Source organism: Protopterus annectens, chromosome 6.part0 (assembly GCF_019279795.1).
Source record: "Protopterus annectens isolate FY-2018-M chromosome 6.part0, PAN1.0, whole genome shotgun sequence".
NCBI classification, from domain to species: domain Eukaryota; kingdom Metazoa; phylum Chordata; order Ceratodontiformes; family Protopteridae; genus Protopterus; species Protopterus annectens.
In genome coordinates, this window is record NC_056737.1 from 769865642 (window position 1) to 769885566 (window position 19925).

The 19925-nt window shown below is 41.6% G+C and overlaps 1 protein-coding gene across 1 annotated transcript in view; it reads left to right on the forward strand.

The window, feature by feature from the left end:
• Window positions 1–19925, forward strand: part of KIAA0586 (KIAA0586 ortholog) — a 4394667-nt gene that overhangs the window by 237405 nt on the left and 4137337 nt on the right. The window contains exon 3 of the mRNA XM_044074450.1: window positions 4502–4679. Within this exon, the coding sequence (XP_043930385.1) occupies window positions 4502–4679 (178 nt within the window). The remainder of the gene's footprint in view (window positions 1–4501; window positions 4680–19925) is intronic.

Genomic DNA, 19925 nt, shown 5'->3' on the forward strand with positions numbered 1-19925 from the left:
GTTTTGGAAGGGCAAAAACTGACAGCACAGATGCATCATTATAGTGAATACATAACTTTTGTGTTTTAGCTGTGTCAGTACTTCCAACACTGTATGTTGCCATCACTGGGCTTTGATGCCGAACATGGTGTTGGTTTACACATCTCTTAAACCACTGATGTCCTTATGTTGTGGTGGGAGGGTATTTGCTGAAGCTGTTGGGGAGGTCTCTGGAATATTGTCTGGCACTAGACCTAATTTGATTGACAACATGGTTTGTAAAGGTGTAGTATAGTATGTGTTTTTCACTTTTACTCGGTTCTTATAGGTTCCTAGATGTTTACTAGGCTAATGACTACAAGGGCCTTTTTAAACCTAGCTATGCATCCCAAATCTCTGACAAGTTCTTGTACCTTTGATAAGTATTAGCAGGAGCTTGGGAGATGAACCATTTACAGGCTGCCTGAGTCCGTAAGAGACTCAGTTCTGAAAAAGTCTTTATTAACCTTGCATATTACATAGTAATGTAAGTGATGTATAAAAGAGAAAACAAACCATTTACATTTTTTCTTTTCATGTATTATACATGTATGCTTTCCTTCTTAACAACTATTTATTTTAACATTACATCAACCTTCTCTGAAATGTCACTCTTCCTCCTCCTCCGAAGTATTATTCTTTATGCATTGTTTCCACAGATTCAGTTTATTTCAATGTTTCTAAAAATTCCTTCTCCAATTCTTTTAGCTCCTTCACAACCATTCAAAAATTATGTAACAGTTGGTTTAGTTTATGATTTCCATTTGTAATTGTGTTTTGGGTTGTTTTTTTTTGGGGGGGGGGGTCAGTGGCAGTAGTAATGACTGTAGTTCCATTAGCCAGATTTTATATGCAGGTCCTACAGCGGAACCTTTTGGTCTAAGCACTCCAGTCAAGATTTCCAAAGTTTGCAAGGACTATCTTCTTTGGTGGCTTCATTCGGAAAAAATTTGTCAAGGTCACCCCTTTGTTCTCCCACAGCCAGTAGCCACAGTCACCATGGATGCCTTCCAAATTTGGGGGGGGGGTGGGCATTTTTTGAAAAGGACTATCCAAAATGCATGGTCCCTGGAAGAAGTTAATTTGCACGTCAATGTCCTGGAAATGAGAGCATTCATTCTAGCATTTGTAGGCCTTTCAAGATGTTCTGCCTCAAGGGATGCTTACTGTACATGTCAGTAGTTTGGTATATCAACAAATGGAGGAAACCAGATCTTACCCATTGTGTTGAGAGACAATGAGTGTGTGGCAGTGGGAAGTCGCTTAAGTCCCTTTCTTATGGCAATGCACATACCGGGGAAAACCAACATACTTGCAGGCAGACTGAGCAGGTTCATTTTGATGCCTCATGTGTGGTCTGTCAGAGTGGAGGAAAAGATTTTTCGTCAATGAGGCCAGCCATACTGCATTCTTTTTGCTTCTCCCCTCAACAACAAGAACAGCAGGTTCTTTGCCCTGGTCCCTCCACAGGGGGAGTCGTCAAGAGATGCTGTAGTCCATGACTGGTCCTGTGGTCTTCATTCCACTTACTCCTCATTATCCCCCATCCCCGAATTTGTACAGAAAGCATCCCGGTTGAACAACAGTTATCCTCATTGCACCCTTTTGTCCTTGACAGGTTTGGTTTCCCTTCCTCTGGCCTCATTTTTTCTATCCATCTTGGATAATGGATCCACATCCAGACCTTCTGTTTCACCTGACATGGTTGAAACACCCGGATATCAATAGCTTCAAGTTGATTGCATGGTTTCTCCAGTTTCAGTGATGGCTTAGACACTCCAGGCTTTCCTTCCAAGTTCAATAGATTATTTTATCTTCTCAGAAGCTTTCCACCAGGAAGATGTGTAAAAGTAAATGGAAACTATTTTCAGTCTGGGCCCTTCATAGACACTTGGACCCTTTCTCTGCCCCAGTCTTAGCAGTTCTCGATTTTATTGCCCTCCATTTTTAACAACGGTGGGCGAGTTATTCTGCTGTGAAAGTTCAACTAGTGGCCATTTCAAATTTTCACTTAGGTGAGAATCATTCTTCCTTGGCTTTTTTGAAATTATGCAAGGCCTTCCTTGAGGGTACCTTTTCACTCCAGTCCCCAGTTAAAGATCCTACCCCCCCCCCTTGGAATTTGACTATTCTGTTACAAGCTCTTACCCAACCTCCATTTGAGCCTTCAGCTAAGATTGACCTTAAGTTCATGTCTTGGAAAATTATTTTTCATTGCTATCACTTTTGCTAGATGAGTATCTGAACTCCAAGCCCTCTCCGCAAGACCTCAATAATTGCTGTTCCATAAAGATAGTGTCTCAATATGCAAGAACCCAGGTGGCTTCCGAATCCAGCATAAATCAGGTCATCAATTTACCTGTGCTCTTTGGACGTACATCAGCAGCTTCAATTTTATCTGCTCAAAACACAGTATTTCAGAAAAACTGACCATTTGTTTGTATGCTTCTTCAATTACAAATTGGGCAAAGTAGTTTCTGAAGTGACCCTGGCTAAATGTTTAAGTGATTGTATGTCTTTTGTTTATAAAAAAAGAGGTTTATCTTTACCCAAGCACCCCATAAAACACATTCCACGAGTTTGTAGCCACTTCATCTGCCTTTCGGTCAAGAGCATCCATAGATGATATTTGTGCAGCTGCCACTTGGTCCAATGCTCTAACCTTTATTGCTCATTACAAGTTAGGCATTATATCCAGAAATAGGGCAGTACTTGGCTCAATTGTACTCTGGAATATTCTTCCTTGAGGACCACACAAGGTTCATCTAGCTGGGGAGTCTGTCCCATCGGTTGAGGAATGAATGAAAACGACAACATCAAATACAAAAGTTATGTACATACCATAAAGATACATCTGTGTTGTCCATTTTCATTCTTCCTTAACTCCTCACACTTCAATCCCCTTCCATCTCTTCCTAGTGAGGACTAAGGGATGTCCTTTTGGGAACTCTATTTCCTGTTTTGAGCTCCAGCTCTGTGTCTTTATCTTGTTTCTTCATTATAATATGATGTCATGTGTATGTTAATGTTGAGGCAGCAAACTCAGTCTGAGGTATACTAGGATAGTGGGGTATTATGGGTAAAGGAAGGAGCTGTGAGTCTGGTAGAAGCAGCTGAGTCGGATCAGAGACTCATCAGTTGAGAAAGTATGAAAATAGACAATACAGATGCACCATTATAGTGAGTATGTAACATTTCATTTAGGTTCATAGGTTCATACTAGGCTATCTGCCCTAGGGCATTTATAAGCCTAGCCAGAGTGTGTATGGCTTTCGCCACCCATTTTAAATTAATTTTGCTATGCCCTTTTTTGAGGTTAGTATACTGTGCCTCTGTCTAACAGTGACACAGAAGTGATACCCGGGGTAAACCTACGATCTCCCATCCACTCATCAAGATTCCTCTTGAAGAGAGTCAATGAGGGACTCTGCCTAACCTGGACTGGGATTTTATTCCAGAGTGAAAGGAGCCTCTGGGTTATGAATCTGTCCCTCCAGCATGTCCTATTTATTTCAGTGCTGAGGTTTAAGTCCCTCGAGCGTGTAGCTCGATGGGATTTGGATTTTCTGAGGTGCAGCATGTCCATTAATTCCGGGTTGGACATGGCTTTATACGTCAGGCACAGATCGCCTCTGAGCATTTGTTTCACTTTCAAGGTGCATCTTAAGTTGAAGTATTCTTTTAACCACATTTTCTCCAGTGTTTAGTAGATAAACACTTTAAACTCTCACTTATGTAATGTAAGGGGATATAGGAAGCACAGCTGTCTGTTAGGGAATATGGTTGGATTTTGTCTTACCACAATAAACACTGCAGTCCACTGCATTTCATTTGCAGTCTTCTGATAATAAGGTTGTTTTCAGTGGATGAGTTTCTTTGAATTTAGACGTGACTATTACTAATTTGAAATGCCATAACAGTCTTATTAATTTGAAAGCCTTTTTTCATTAAAAGGAGGCTTTGTCTCCTTTATTATGAACATAATTTTGTGTCGAAACTTCACTTTAATGAAATGACTCAAAACCGTTTTATAGGTAACATTTTACTTTTGCTTTGTCGATTGTGCCTATTGCAGGCTACATTTGTGGAACTTGGAGATTAATATTACCTGTTGTAGGTCTCCATTTAGATACAGCATAAATTAGAAAGTGTTTTACCTATATGCATGTGCCTTTCATCGGTGTCATCACCCTACCCATTCCAGGGTGAACAAGCGTAACATACTGTTTGCTGCCACTGTTATTGTTTTATATACATACACATTGTGAACAGAAGTGCTCTTGCTTACAGGCTTATCTGAAAACTACAGAAATATATATATTTTTTTTCCATGTGAAAGCATGCCACTAAGCAAGGTGGTCATCTGCTCTAAACATACTATGCAAACTATGACATTTGTGTTTTTAATCGCATCTGTTGTGGGAAAACAATGTATTGCCTTTCCTGACACCCACGCTGTGGTCATTACTGTTTCTTGTTACAGGACACAAAATGAGCCAGTCTGTAAAGAGGTGAAGGTGCAACTTTTGGAAAACCAAATTTCTGAAAAAACAGAAATGGGAGCACAGAATAATCAGTTAGAACACTGTAGCTTACAGCAAGCTTCAGCTGCTGCAGCTGCCACTGCAGCTGCTGTTGCTGCTACTGTACCCCTTTTCAAGGTAAGAAAGTTTTGACATTTTGAAGACCTTGTTTTCCTGCTGTAGTTACTTGATTATATTTTCATTGTAGTTTATAGCAAGATCAACAATACTGGTGTAAAGAGAAATGTATGTTTGGTGTACTGGTCACAACTCTTTGGCTAATAGTAAAACAGGCAATGAGTTGTAATTTTAGGAGTTTCATATGTTACATTGAGCTGATGTATTGCTTTAAATTTTTTGTTGTAGAACAGAAGCGCATCAGCTTATTGTGGAGATTGGAACAGGTTATTGCGAAGGGAAATGTTTAGGCGTTCATTTGATTGCTTTATATTTGATTGTTGTACACTACAGCTTTAAATATTGCAAGGTTTGTGTGAAATATGATTTGGTTTTAAATGATTGGATAAAAGAAGGGGAGTGATTTTTCCACCCCCGTTTTTTTTTTAAAAGTATTCATTCGCTTTGAGTTATATGGTTCTGATGATGTCTTAACTACAATAAGGCGAAAGCGCTTAACCTTTGTTTCGCATTGTGACCTGCAGTTTGGTTTTACATTTTTTATTATTTTCCGGACTCAAGTCCTGGTCCTTTGGATCTCCTAGTTGTGTTTTCTTAGTGGAGTTTTTACTGGGATTGTTTTCTTTGTTTATTTTGTGTAATTGTGATTTATATGAATTCTCTCACTCAAGTGCTATGTTTACTGTGTACCTACATACATGACCAGATGGATAAATGTTGTTCTTCCTCAGCTGTCTTCATTCCCGCAACTGCATGCTCCTTTAATCTTGTTTGAGTGTTCCCCCAACTTCCATTTTCAAGAACAACCTGGCATGTGACACTCTAGGAAAAGATGAAAGTGGCAACAGTAACTTCCATATCTGTGCCTTAAGTTCAGCGACTATTAGTCTCTGGTGTCTGACACTTTGTGCTTGTTACTAGTTGAAAGCGTAAAGTGTACTCCATACATACTTTTCATTCCTCTTTAATGGAGTATAAAACATAGCATCCCATTAAGTGCTGTCCATAAAACTACAGCTACTAATCTGTTGGGAACTTAGCAGAATTGTTTGGGAAAGCACAATTTTTATAGCAGCAACACCAGTAATAGGATAACTCTTAATATTGATCTCAAACAGCAAATGGGCTGATAAGTAAAAATGTTAGATATTTGCACAAAATAAAATACAGAAAGGCACATTTATGAGAAAGTTAAAGTGTTATGCAAGAGCAGTTGGTAAACAATGATATACATTTTAAGCACAGTAGAGTAACTTCTTAACTACTGAACTAGGTAAAATTTTGTACAGCAAATTTGTGTCTTCATTGCAGAGGTGGATGATGGCCTGACTACAAACAGATGACCTGCATTTGATTAGCAGCACACAAAATAGAAGAGCTGGCACAGGGAGAATGTTAGTGAGCCTGCTTGCCCATACTAGGTAAGGAAGTGGCTCTGACTCACCACCTCGATAATACATATAGGGAACACTGTGGATCATGGGCTTGCAGAGTACACACTGCCATTGTGCAAGCATACTGGCTGACAGTGCCTTGCTTCAGAGACTCAAAGACTAATACCAACTCAGAAAGACCATCTATTCCCTCACTGAGCCCTGCTTATTGGTGGAAGCCTCCCAGCAACAATTACCCTTAGAAACAGTGACCCTTGCATCGCTACAGATACTCAGACTAATACCAACTCAGAAAGACCATCTGTTCCGTCACTGAGCCCTGCTCATTGGTGGAAGCCTCCCAGCAACAGTTACCCTTAAGAACAGTTTGTGTACAAGAATATTATTTTTAACCCTATGATTTATCATTTTTCTGCCTTATACTAAAACGGTTCCTGGTCAGCTACAACTCACCGCTGCTCACCCCCCTGCTCTCACAACCACTCTGTTAATATTCCCTAAAGACCTACCCAATTAGCTAGCAGTCTGTACTTTGTAAGTTCCATCTGTTCTTCCCTTCCACAGCCCCCTTTCCATCACCTATGTGCTGTGACTCCACTTACTATAGCGGTCTTTCACTCCTGACACACTTACTTTTTCCACTGCATAATCCCTCTGTCTTTTTCCCCGATATTACCCCTCTAATCCATCCTCCTTGCCTCCCTAACTTGCCTCCATGCTCTGAGACCAGTCCTTTCCACCATAGACTTGTGCTTAAACCAAAGTAGTAGCAATAACTTCACACTGTCCTTCCCCAACTTAGCCAACCTCTCCTTATAAACTTAGTGCACCAAACTTATAGGTATCTTTGCTTAGAGTAAAGCTACAAATTCTAAGACTGCATTAAAAACAACTAGCAGCTTGAAAGGGACAAAACTAATTACTTCAAATTTGTTGAGCCCATTATCAATGTAGTGGTATTAGCACTACAGCAACCCCTCCACAACTTGACTAACCTCTCTCCCTGATTGTGTTTCTTTGTCTGCTTCTCGCAGACAGTGCAGCCCCACTCCGTTTGCCCTCGCTCACCTACCCCCATTCCCACCCACCCCTATATCAATCACATTTATAGTCATACACCACACCCCCAACCACTCCTCACTCCTAATTATCAGTCAGACCATACCTATCATCCACCACTCCAACACAGGCAACCACACCATATGGAACAGCTCCCACACAACTACTGTTAGTACTCACATATACACACCATACTCTCTCACAACAAAATAACATGTCCTCTGCTCCCAACACCTACCTTCTACAACCACTACTACGTACATTAACCTTCTCTTCTCTCCTTCTGTCTATCCTCTCCTCCTACCACACACAACCTTACTTTACCCCAACACCACCATGGCAAACTGATTCCACTACCACTTCCAGTCAACCTAACCATTCCCCTTTATCGCCATATGACCTCTCCTCCACCCTACCCACCCTCCTGTCTACCTAAATATACTACCTGTAAAGCTCAACCCCACTCATCCCGTAGGCCAGACAAAAAATATTCCACAAACTAAACAAGCTTTATCTACACCTACTACAAAAACTCTCATGTTGCGGTAACATTCACTCAAATCCAGGACCCAAAAATTGTAACAGCACAAATTCAACAAACCCTAATCCTCTATATGTAAGACCTACCTCATCCCTTCTCCTTCTAAACATAAATGTTTAGAAGGAGATAAATGGAGCATACTCAACAAAACACAGGACTTCCATGCCTTACTAGCCCTATACAAACCTGACATTGTAGTATTGACAGAAACATGGCTTAAGCCTATGCATCACAACAACAAAATAACTGTCCCTGGCTACAACATAATATGCAAGGATAGGTCAGGAAAAAAGGGAGGGGGTGTAGCCATACTTTTCCAAAGCCACCTCTCTCTGGAACAATTTGATTGCAACTCCCAAGAAGTCGAAGACCTAGAATTAATTCTAACCAGACTAAAACTTAACCCCAATAAACAAATATTGCAGGAGGTTATATCCCACCAGACAATAACACTAGCATACTAGAAAATCTACTTAACTGGTTGGCATCATCCCTTCCAGAAGAAACCATACTTTTAGGTGATTTAACATTGACTGGTCTGAATGCACCAGCCAAAATCCCTCTACCTATATTAACCTCCATGGGTTTAGCCAACTTGTAGCTACCCCCACAAGAATAGATAAAACCTCCAAACAGCAGTCAGTCTTGGACTGGATACTATTATCTGACCCCACTCTGGCCCACCAATCAGGCTGTCTCCCTGACAGTCTGAGTGACCATCAAGCAACATACTTAATTAAAAACCGGTCTCACCTAACAAATCAATCTATTCTGAGGGTCATATGTAAGAAAAAAAACTTTAGAGCCCAAGACTTAATCAACTCACTAAAATCCTGTATGATGACTCCCCTAAAACAACTATCACTAGATGAAGCTGTAGAGTACTTTAACTCAACCTTCCTAAACATCCTAAACTCTCATGCACCACCCAGGTGCACTAGAATTAAAACCAACCATGCGCCATGGCTATCAAAAGATACTAGGTCCGTAATGAAAGAAAGAGACAAAGCCTGGTTGCAGTTTCACAAACATAAAACCTGTGCCCTGTGACAGAATTACCACGAGCTCCGATCGAGCCAAAAAACTAATAAAACTTGACAAAACTGACTACTATAAAACAATACAGGAAAAACACACCAACAACCCTCAAAAATTCTGGGCCTCAATAAATAACCTACTACACCCAGGAAAACCTACCACTCCTTCCCCAGTATTGCCAAATAACCTAGACAACATCCCCACCCAATTTAACAAATACTTCACTGAAACAATCCAAGCCCTAGCCCATACCCAAAACACTAACACCAACCCCACAACAACAGTAACCCCCACCCTTTCCAATACAGAAAACAACCACCCCAGTTTCTCCCTCAACCGAGTTACCACTAACACAATTGCTAAACTCCTCAAAAAACTTAAACCTACCTGTGGAATTCCTACAGATTACTGCAGATGCCATAGCCAATCCTGTGTCCATCCTCATAAACAGGTCAATAACAGAATGCAAAGTACCCTACTCTTGAAAAATATCTCACATTATACCATTGCACAAAGGGGGTCAATCCCTTGAGCTTACAAATTACCGCCCCATAGCAATTCTATCACCCCTATCAAAAATATTAGAGAGAGTAGTCCACTCCCAGCTTGTGCATTACCTCCTAAAGAACATCCTACTATCCTCATCCCAGCATGGCTTTAGACCTTCCCATAGCACTGCTTTCATTCTCCAACAATGTTAACCATAGAAACAGCGGTTTGTACGTATCCTCCATATTCTTAGACTTATCTAAAGCCTTTGATATGGTTAACCATAGAATGCTCCTAGAAACCCTAGCTACCCTTAACATTAGCTCTTCCACCATATCCTGGTTCGGGAATTATTTATCTAACCATCAACAAGACCTACTGTCCCCCTTACTACCAGTAGCCATAGGTGTCCCACAAGGGTCCATCCTTGGTCCCTTGCTATTTTCAGTATTTACTAACCAAATAGCATCATCCTTACTCTCTGCTTCTATAGTGCAGTACGCAGACGATACCACTGGTATATGTGCCACACCCACCTTGAACAAACTTAAAGACATCACCCAAAACAACTTTACCCTAGCCGAAGAATGGCTTACCAACATCAAGCTTATACTCAATCCAAAAAAAAAAAAACGCATTCTCTTCAGCCCTGGTAGATCTCCTCCAATAGATAATAACTTTGCCATAAAATCCAAAGATTATACACTAATCACCCCAACATCACACACTAAGCTTTTAGGCATAGAAATTGGCAATAATCTGAAATTCGACATCCGTATCGCCCAAACAATCAAAAAGGTCAACAAAAAGATTGGACTCCTTTATAGGAACCATCAGTTCATGACTAAGCACACCAAAGCCATGATTGCTAGAACCTATCTGTTATCCATCCTCCTGTATGCCTCCCCTATCTTAACTAACCTTCGCCACATAGAACTAACCAAGATGGAATCTTGCTGCCGAAGGCACTCATAGGTCCCATCACTGTCTAGCCCTCAAGCAACTGAACTGGCTTGAGTTTCCACAACGCCTCCTACTCAGCCAGCTAACAATTGCACATAAGCTCTACTACCATCCTGATAAAACTCCTGCCCTGCAACAATTAATTCACCCCTACACCCCCTCCAGAAACTTAAGATCTACACACCTGAACCACATAAACGTCATTAAACACAGAAATGAGGCTGGCAAATCTCTCTCTGCCTGCTCCATTGTCAGAACCTCGAATGCTCTCCCAGATCATCTAACCTCTACATTCCAGTTCAAAAAACTTCTCAAAACCCATTACATAAAAAACTGGCTCTGCCCATGTCACCCCCCCCCCCCCCCGACTAGGCCATATTAACTCACTGTCGCTGGGATTCTGCTAACTATAAAATGATGGCTCTCCACCTCCCACTCTCCCTACTTGTTTTCCCATAGATAAAGCCCCTAGATTTCTTAAAAAAAAAAACACACAGAGATTGAAACAGTTATATTAGTAATTACTCACTCTTAGTTATAAGATGTTATTATTTCCAAAGTATGCACAACTGAAAAAGAACTTCTGTATTATTTTATCTTGTTACTGCTGTCTGTTATATTGCATGCTAAGTATGCTCAACAGTATTGAGCCCCTGTATGATTTATCTAGTGAATGTGTATCCATTGTATTTTACTGTTATTGGAGCTTTTCTGCCCGGGCTTCCGTTGAAAATGGACCTGTGTCCAGTTGGACCTTCCCGGTAAATAAATTAAAATAAATAAATATGGAGCCATACTTCCCACAGTAAGCAACACTTAGTGGAGTTCAAAGAAGCTGCTGAACGGGCGGGGAGGGTTAGCCACTCCATTGGACCAGAAAGCTGGCCCACTCCCTACCACCCATATCTTGCCATGGGAGAGCAAATGGGCAGATTAGTCACTCTGGACAGGAACAAGTGAATCTTAGGACTGTTGCCTAGTCCTGCAGACAATGGGCACTTGTTCTGCATGATAGAATGAGTGGGGCAATTGAGTAAAGGTAATGAAGCCATTGAGCAAGTCTGGTGGAGGACCCAATTGCAGCAAATGCCTTCATGAATAAATTGTAATATGTACTATCTGATGTTGTCATTCTTCATTCATTCTTGACTGATGAATTCGGTTCCAACCTCTCGGAACCGACTCAGCCGTTATACATAGCTCGTGCCACCCAAAAGCTGTCGAGCTAAGGCTCTACCCACAATGCCTTCTTCCCATTATCTCAGATCTTGTTTGCCTCTTTGAAAATTGGACACATCAGCCGATGCTCTCAGCTAAGTGCTTTAAAATTTTCTATTTTCATTGTCGTTTCTGTCAGTATTTGGTTGAAACTCTTTCTCATACTAGATATTTTCACTATCTTGTTTTGAGTATCTGACTGTTTTCCGACTATTTCTACCCCGCTTTTACCTTATGGTAACTGTTATTGCCATTGTTGGTAACAGGCCTCCTCCATTTCCTTATTAACATTGGTAGTCTTATATACCATTGTTGGTGTCATCTTTCCCCTTTTTCTTCTTTTACCCATTTGGGTATTTTTTCTATACCATTGTGGGTATATTTGTCAAAAAAAAAAAAAACCCTCCTTTCTTTCCTTTCCTCTGTTTTGTGCACTAGTGTGTGTTTGTGACCCAACTGATTTTGGATATGGCAGAGAAACAAAAGGGGACATCCAGATTCAAACAGTGTCAGGACTGTGGCAGAAAGATGCCCAATTCTGATGGGCATCTTTCTTGCGTGTACTGTTTGGGTGCCCCTCACTTGGACATAACTTGTAATATTTGTCAGGGCTTTAGCGCCCGTACTTTAGCAGAGAGGTGCAATAAGCGTATCTTAAAAGGCTTATTGAAATGTCCTTTTACTGAAGCCCTATCTAAGGCACAGACTTCAAAATCTCCAAAGCCAGATGTGAAGAAAAGAAGCCATTCTGTGCCGACCTCCCCTGTGGCACATAAAGCAAAGTCCCAAAAACTGCAGGTTCCGACGGTTTCTTCAGAACCGAAAGCCAAAGTACCGAAAGTGACAGTTTCATCAACTCTGGCACTGAAAACAACTAAATCCACATCAGTGCCATCAGTCATTGAACCAACTCAAACCTCTTTGGCACCAGCCATTGCTTCGGTGCTGACAACCTCTCCGGCACCGACAATAGTTTCTTCGCAACCACTACTGTCCTCTCATTCAGTTCCACATTCCTCTTTCATACAACAGTCTATGGTGCTGAAAGTCAATCCGATAACTATCCCAAGGACTAGATATTCCCCTTCAGTAGACCAATTTTTGGGTCAACAACCAAGCCCATTTCTGGATAGGCCTACGTCCCCTTCGGGAATGTCAATCTTTTCCTCCAGGAGTCTCTCAGAATTAGATGTAGTCAGATTGGTGGGCCAGCTTTTGGCAGCCAGAGGCCTCCCTGCATCTTCTCAAACTTCTCTTCCACCCAGAGCCGTGGCTTATTCTCCAAGGACTCCACTAGTTTAGTTTGTCCTCCTTCAACCTCCTTTCAGGGTTTGGAGCCCCCCACTTCGCTCCCGGTACCAGCTTACCTTGATGCCAATGCTGGACCTCACCTCGGTGCCAGAGTCGATTCTGTGGTCTTCGGCTCCTTTGGATCTGTCACACATCTGGGACTGTGGTTTGGCTGTCAGTTCCGAGGTCCCTGGACCGGTTCCAGTTGTGCCATGGTGGTTTCAAGCCCTCTCTCTGCTCCTACTCTGGGTGGCGGCTCATTGGAGCGGGGTGTGAGCCCAGTTCCAAGGTTGTCTTTCTTGGTTCTGGGCTCCTATCCCTCTTCAGGTAGGTCTGCCTTCCAGATTATTGAGAGAGCTTTGGCATCAGCTGGCTCCCAGCTGGTTCCATCCTCGTTGGAGTGCCATATTTTTGTTTCATCTGGTTCACAGCTGTCTGTCTGCTACGTCTGGACAGTGGGCAGAAGAGCTGCAAAACACCCCGGTTCAGGGTCGCCCCTTTTCAGAGTCCTCCTCAGAACCTCCCCCTGAGGAGCCACCCCATAAGAGGATGTGCAAGAGGAAGCACCTAGATTCTCCAGAAGAATCCGTCATTGAAGACACATTACGATGAAGGGAAGGGTTCCCACAGTCACCCCCAGAAGATCTTCTCTTTTGGGAGACATCCTGGAAATATTAAAACAGAGGGATGATTGGAAGCCCTCAAACCTATCCTCCGAGGAATCTGTGTTCTTTCAAGCTTTTCATGCCCATCCTACTTCTTGGGTGACCCCGCTCACTCACGACCTAGTTAAGCTGATCGTTCAGCAAGCATGGAAGGTTCCTGACACCATAGAGCCTATTCCCTATAGACCAGATAAGAGTCTTTCAGTCCCAGATCATCCGCCCCATTGGTCTAAGGGTCTAACATTGGATGCCATGGTGATGGCAGTGGCCACCAAAAAGGAACTCGCCAAGAAGAGTTCAACTATCAAGCCTGCTAACCGAGAGTCTTGGGCGATGGATAGATTTGGGCAGCGGGTCTTTGCTTCAATGACCTTCACTATTCGGTCCTTGAATTTCTTGGCACACTTTACTAGACTCCAAAGGGATCTGATAACTGAACTTTCAGACACCCTTGCAGGAGCAGTGTCTGATGAGGTTTGACATAAGGCTGCCTCTCAGCTTGCCACCCTGGAGTCTATCTCAAATTCATCCATGCAGTTTATTGCTCATACAGCCGAATGGACATCTTGAGCAGCGGGTACAGACGTTGCCATTAGGCATCATGCCTGGATGCGCTTGTGTGATTTCACTGAACCCTTTAAGTCTTCCTTTATCAAAGCTCCTGTTGATGGTACTTCCTGTTACTTCCTTGTTTGGCTCAGAAGTCAGGGACGCATTAGCCAGGTGTGAAAACGACGGAAAGACCTTTTCTGCTGTGGGTGTTCATTTTTCCACTCCACAAGGCCTTACCCTAGGAATCAGAGGAGTGGAAAAATGTGGTTCAAGAAGATCCAAGGGCCTTTACGGGACACACGTGGTGAGTATTCCCCCCAGGGCAGACGGGGAACTCTTCTGGAAGACAACCCCCCTTTCTGACAGAGGGGTTCTGCGTAACCAGAGATTTCTTTCCTGGACAAAGCCCTATCAGTACTCCTGAACGGGAGCCTGATTGCTTACCTCTGGAGGCAGTCAGGGGAAGAGTTTCTCTGCCCCATTCAGCCTGGCTTACAATAACCTTGGATACCTGGGTGCAGAAAATAATTACCAGAGTTTAACATATTCCCTTCAATCTTTTGCCAAAATTCCAAAAGTGAATCCATGATGGTTCCACCCAGTCAGAGGGATTTAGCGTCAATAGAGATTTAAAAGCTGCTTCAAAAAAAGAGTCATCCAAGTAGTGCCACCAGACCAAATAGGATCTAGATTCTACTCAAGATTCTTTTTAGTGCCAGAAAAGTTAGGGGACTGGAGACCAATCTTGGATCTCAGCCTATTGAGCAAATTTGCACGACACACACAATTCTGGATGGTCATGGTTTCAGTCTATCCTTCTCTTTGTAGCGAAGGACGATTGGATGTGCTCTGTAGATCTTCAGGACACGTATTACCACATAAAGATGGACAAGCACTCCAGAAGATATCTCTGCTTGTGGCTAGGAGCCAGCCATTACCATTTCCGAGCACTGCCCATTCGGTCTTACCACAGCTCCCAGCATGTTCACCAAATGCATGGTGGTCGTAGCAGCTCATTTGAGACTACAGGGATTCTGGGTGTTTCCATATCTAGATGACTGGCTCCTCACCCCCCCCCCCCCCCCAGGCATCTACTGCTTTATGCCATAGATTTCACCCTACATCTTGCCAAAACACTAGGGATTTCAGTCAACAAAGAAAAGTCACAATTGACTCCCACACAGGATCTGGAGTTCATCAAAGCAAGATTAAATACAGTGTCCTGTGTAGCCTCCATTCCTCTCCAAACTGTTGAAGCTGAGAGCGCAATTTCAGCTAATCATTTCCCAAACTTGTCTGGTACTACAAGCTCTGGGAACCAATGGCAGCAACAATAACATTAGTTCCCTTAGCGAAGTATCACATGAGGCTGCTTCAATGGCTGTTGGCGTCACAATTGTCACTTCTAACACACCCCATGTCCCATCCAGTCTTGATAACAAATGGCTGCAAAAAAGGATTTATCTTGGTGGATGAAGCCAGAAGAGAATCTATGGGGGTCGTTCCTTTTCCCCCTTTCAGCCCAAGGCTGTAGTGACCACGAATGCTTCCCAGATAGGGTGGGGGCATTTTTTGGGAAGGACTATTCAAGGCACTAGGTCCCAGCAAGAGGCTGATTTGCACATCAACGTCCTAGAATTGAGGGCTGTGCCTTTAGCTTTGCAAGTATTCCAGGCTGTCCTTCCTTCCAGGACAATTGCAATTCAATCAGACAACATGTCTAGTCTGGTATATCAACAAACTATCAACAAATGGGAAGAACCAAGTCCTACTCTCTATGTCGGGAAGCTCTAAGGATTTGGCAATGGGCAATCCCTTCCAACCGCTTTATGATAGCAACGCATATCCCAGGGAACTCCATTGTGGTTGTGGACAAACTGAACAGATGTATCCTCCTGCCTCATGAGTAGTCTCTCAATCCCAACGTAGCGACAAAGATTTTTCATCGATGAGGTCAGCCTTGCTGCGACCTGTTCGCTTCTCCCATAAACCACAAATGTAGCAGCTACTTTGCCCTGTCTCCCCCTCAGGGGGAGTCCCCAAGAAGATGCTCTTATACATGATTGGCCCCCGGGACTGCTTTATGCCTTTCCTCCTTTCCCCATGTTCCCCCAATTTTTGAAGAAAGACCAACAGTTGAGAAGCAAAGTGATCCTTCATTGCACCATACTGGCTCCACCAAGTCTGGTTCTTCTTTCTCTGACTTTACCTAGTTCACCGTCCATGGACTCCGGATCCAACCCCAGACCTGGTATCTCATTCGCAGGGGTTGGTCCATCCCAACCTACACAGTCTCAGGCTGACAGCTTGGTACCTCCACTTCCCAGAAATTGCCAGGCAGAATAATCTATCTTCCACAGTACAGAAAATACTTTTGGCTTCCCATAAACCATCCACCAGAAGACTTTATCTTAGTAAATGGAACATATTTGTGCTTTGGTCTCTTGTAGAAAGAATTGAGCCTTTTTCAGCCTTGATTAATAAGGTATTAGAATGTTTATCAACTATATTCCAATCACGAGCCTCAGCTTCTGTTGTTAGAGTTAATTTATCTGCTATTTCAAATTTTCATAGTGTGTTTGAAGACCTTTGCTTAACATCTCATTACTTTTGCAAAACCTTCCTGAAAGGTGTTATGCATTTGAACCCACCCTTTAAAGAACCCATTGAATCTTGGAATTTAACATTAGTTTTGCAAAGTTTAACCTGTCAGCCCTTTGAGCCAGCTGCCACATGTGATATATTCTCATCTTGGAAGACCCTTTTCCTGGTGGCCATCACGTCAGCCAGGAGAATATCAGAATTACAGGCTGTGTGTGTGAAACATCCATATGTCAATTTTCACAAAGAGAGAGCATCACTTAGGACTAACCCCTCTTTCCTTCCCAAGGTTGTATCAGACTCAAATACTAATCAATCTGTAGACCTACCAGTTTTCTTCCCAAACTTCACAAACAAGGGAGAATATTGTTTACACTTGCTGGATGTGTACAGACAACTACGTTTTTACTTGAATAGAACAAAATCAGTTAGAAAATCTGACCAATTGTTTTTGTCCTTTTCAGGGACTCGACTGGGCTAACCAGTTTCTAAAGTTACCTTATCAAAATGGTTGAGAGATTGCATCACCTTTGTTTACGACCAAAATAAACTAAACCTATCATTTAAGGTCAAGGCTCATTCTACCAGATCAGTTAGTAGCCTTTCATTCTAGAGCCTCTATGAATGACATCTATGCAGCAGCAACTTGGGCAACCACGCATACCTTTATCACTCATTACAAATTGGATATGGTCTCTAGTGGAAGAGCATCCTTTGGCTCCATGGTGCTCGGGAATATCCTTCCATAGGGTCTCCCGGAACATAAAGTAGCTTGTGACTCCGTCCCCAACAGTCGAGAATGAATGAGGATTGACAACATCAGATAAAGAAGTTATGTTCTTACCATAGCATTCCATCTGTGTTGTTGATCTTCATTCATTCATGACATCCCACCCTCCAACCCCCAGCAGACTCCTGGAGGTACAGATCTAGTCCTAGTTTTGTAGTAGAGCAGTTGCTTATGCAAAGCTTCTACATTTTATTTCTATGGGCAAAACTCAATCTGAGGAGAAGGGAAGAGTGGCACTATGGGTAGCCTTAGCTCGAAAGTTTCTGGCTGGCGCAAGCTTGTTACAATAGCCGAGTGTTCTGAGGATGGAACCAAGACACAGCAGTCAAGAATGAATGAAGATCGACAACACAGATGGAACGTTATGGTAAGAACATAACTTCTTTTTCTACTAATCTTGTCTCTTATTTTATTAGATCCCTTCATTTATTTCATAAGTTGTACTCCCCTAGGCATAATATTTCACATTAATACCTATGTTTATCTGTAACTACATCAGCCAGAAAATTTTCAAAATTCCCTCCTTTCATGCTTTTTTCAAATCTTAACAGATTAAAAGTATCAACCTTTTTATTCCTCTGGTAAGATACTACAGTCCCGCTATCATCACTTATTTGTCTTTCTATTACTATTACTCTTGGGTGACATTCAGATCAACCTATGACCAGCCTCTATCCAAGTTGTTACCTAATTCACAGTATGGTTTGCACTTAAAGTTTTTTTTTTTTCAGTTCTGGCTGCTTAAGCAATAAATTCAAACACTTGCATACTCTGACTTTGCAAACTGTCTAGATAGAGTTGCTCTCTCTGAAGCTTGTTTAAAACTTTGAACATCTATCTGTTCTGTAATCTCTCTTTACCAACTATAGCATAATATACCTTGATTAATCAGGAACTAGAAGAGGAGGAGGAGTTTGCATGATCTTACTAAGCACTTTTCGTAGACTAAAATTTTATAGCAAATTTTTCTTCTGCTGAGGAGTTTGGTTATAAATGAATAATAGTTCAAACTTCTTAATTAAAAATACATTACTTTTGCTATTGTTTTTATTATCTTCTACCTGCTTCTCATTCAACATTATTGTGTTCAAGGCACTATATCTACAAATATGAAAATACTCATCCTGGATATCTTTAATGCAAATTTTATTTCCTCTACTATGTATTTAGGAATTCATTATTTACTTGACCTCAGTTTCAACCCAACCAAGCCAAACATAACTACCAGTCATTATCTTTTTGAGCTGCTGATCATGAACTAACCTGAGTGCAATTTCTGTAGTTCAGATTATCCTTCCAGACATTAGTAACCACAGTGCAGTCACATTCAGGTGACTACAAAACAAAAAAAGCCGCTTCCCTAGTACATCACGTCTGTAATTATAAGGTTCTTTAGTCTCTGCTTAATGCCATGAACTCCTATGACTGGAATGAATTTTACCAAACCTTGTGTGTTATTCATGCAAAGTTTATACTAACTACTGTCCTACTAAATATCCAAAACCAGTATTTCCAAATGGAAAAGGTATTCATAAAGTAAACTCATTTGATATAGATGACAGCTGATTTGTACTTACAACTAAAATTACAAGACAGTGCTGGGGCTTCAGGAAAAAAAAAAAAACAAAAAAAAAACGTAACTCCACAGAGGACTGCAAGTTCTACAACATATGCCTTACCCTAGGTAATAAAGCAAAGGAAACCATCAGATGAGTAAATTGTACTTGTGTAATAGACCTTGTATAACAGACAAATCTTTCTCTACTAATCAAATAAAATTCTGGAAGTACAAGTTCTTCTCTGACTACTCAGTTAAAAACAGTCCACCTCAGTCTTTTACTCCTGATGTTTCTGCAAAATAATTTGCTAACCCTCCTTAAATCCACCCAACTAATACCTCTGAGTTGCCCCATCCATTAGAGGCTTACATTTTTTTCATTTCACCTCATAAAGGCTTCTCGTTGAGAAATGAGGAAGTTGATTGAAACACTCTTTGACTATGGATCACCTGATACTGATGGTGTGAACCTATTCAGTATTTAAAACATTTCTTTAATGTACCGTACACAATAATCCTTTCCCCACGGAGTGAAAAAGAGCAGCAATTTTGTCTATGCCAAAGTTTAGCAAACCAACTAAACTCATAAAAAAATGCTGACCTGTTTCTTATCCCATTTAGGCAAACTGCTAGCAAAAGGAGCACATATACTTGGGTTACTGATTACTTTTATCATTGTAACATTCTAACCCATTTTATCATTTTAACATTGCAACCTGTCACTAACACAGATCCATAAAAGGAAGAAGTACCCAAACTACTCTGCTCACACTTACTGGCACTGTATTATCTAACATTAATAAAAACAGCAGGTTCCTTTTTCATTGACTTTACCAAAATCTTTGTAGTGTAAACCACAAAAAATGTTAACCTCTCTTGCCTTTTCCTGTTGTAGTTCAACAATACAGTGGTTTTCAAACTAAGTTGCTGGTAGCTGTTTTGTTATTAGGTTTAGGTGTCACTCAAGAGTCTGTTTTAAACCTCATTTTATTCTGCCTTTTCATTAACCACCTTCCACATGATCTCAAACTATCCAACCTAATTCCATGCTCTGACGACCTTGTGACCATCCAGTCTGTCCCTCAGTT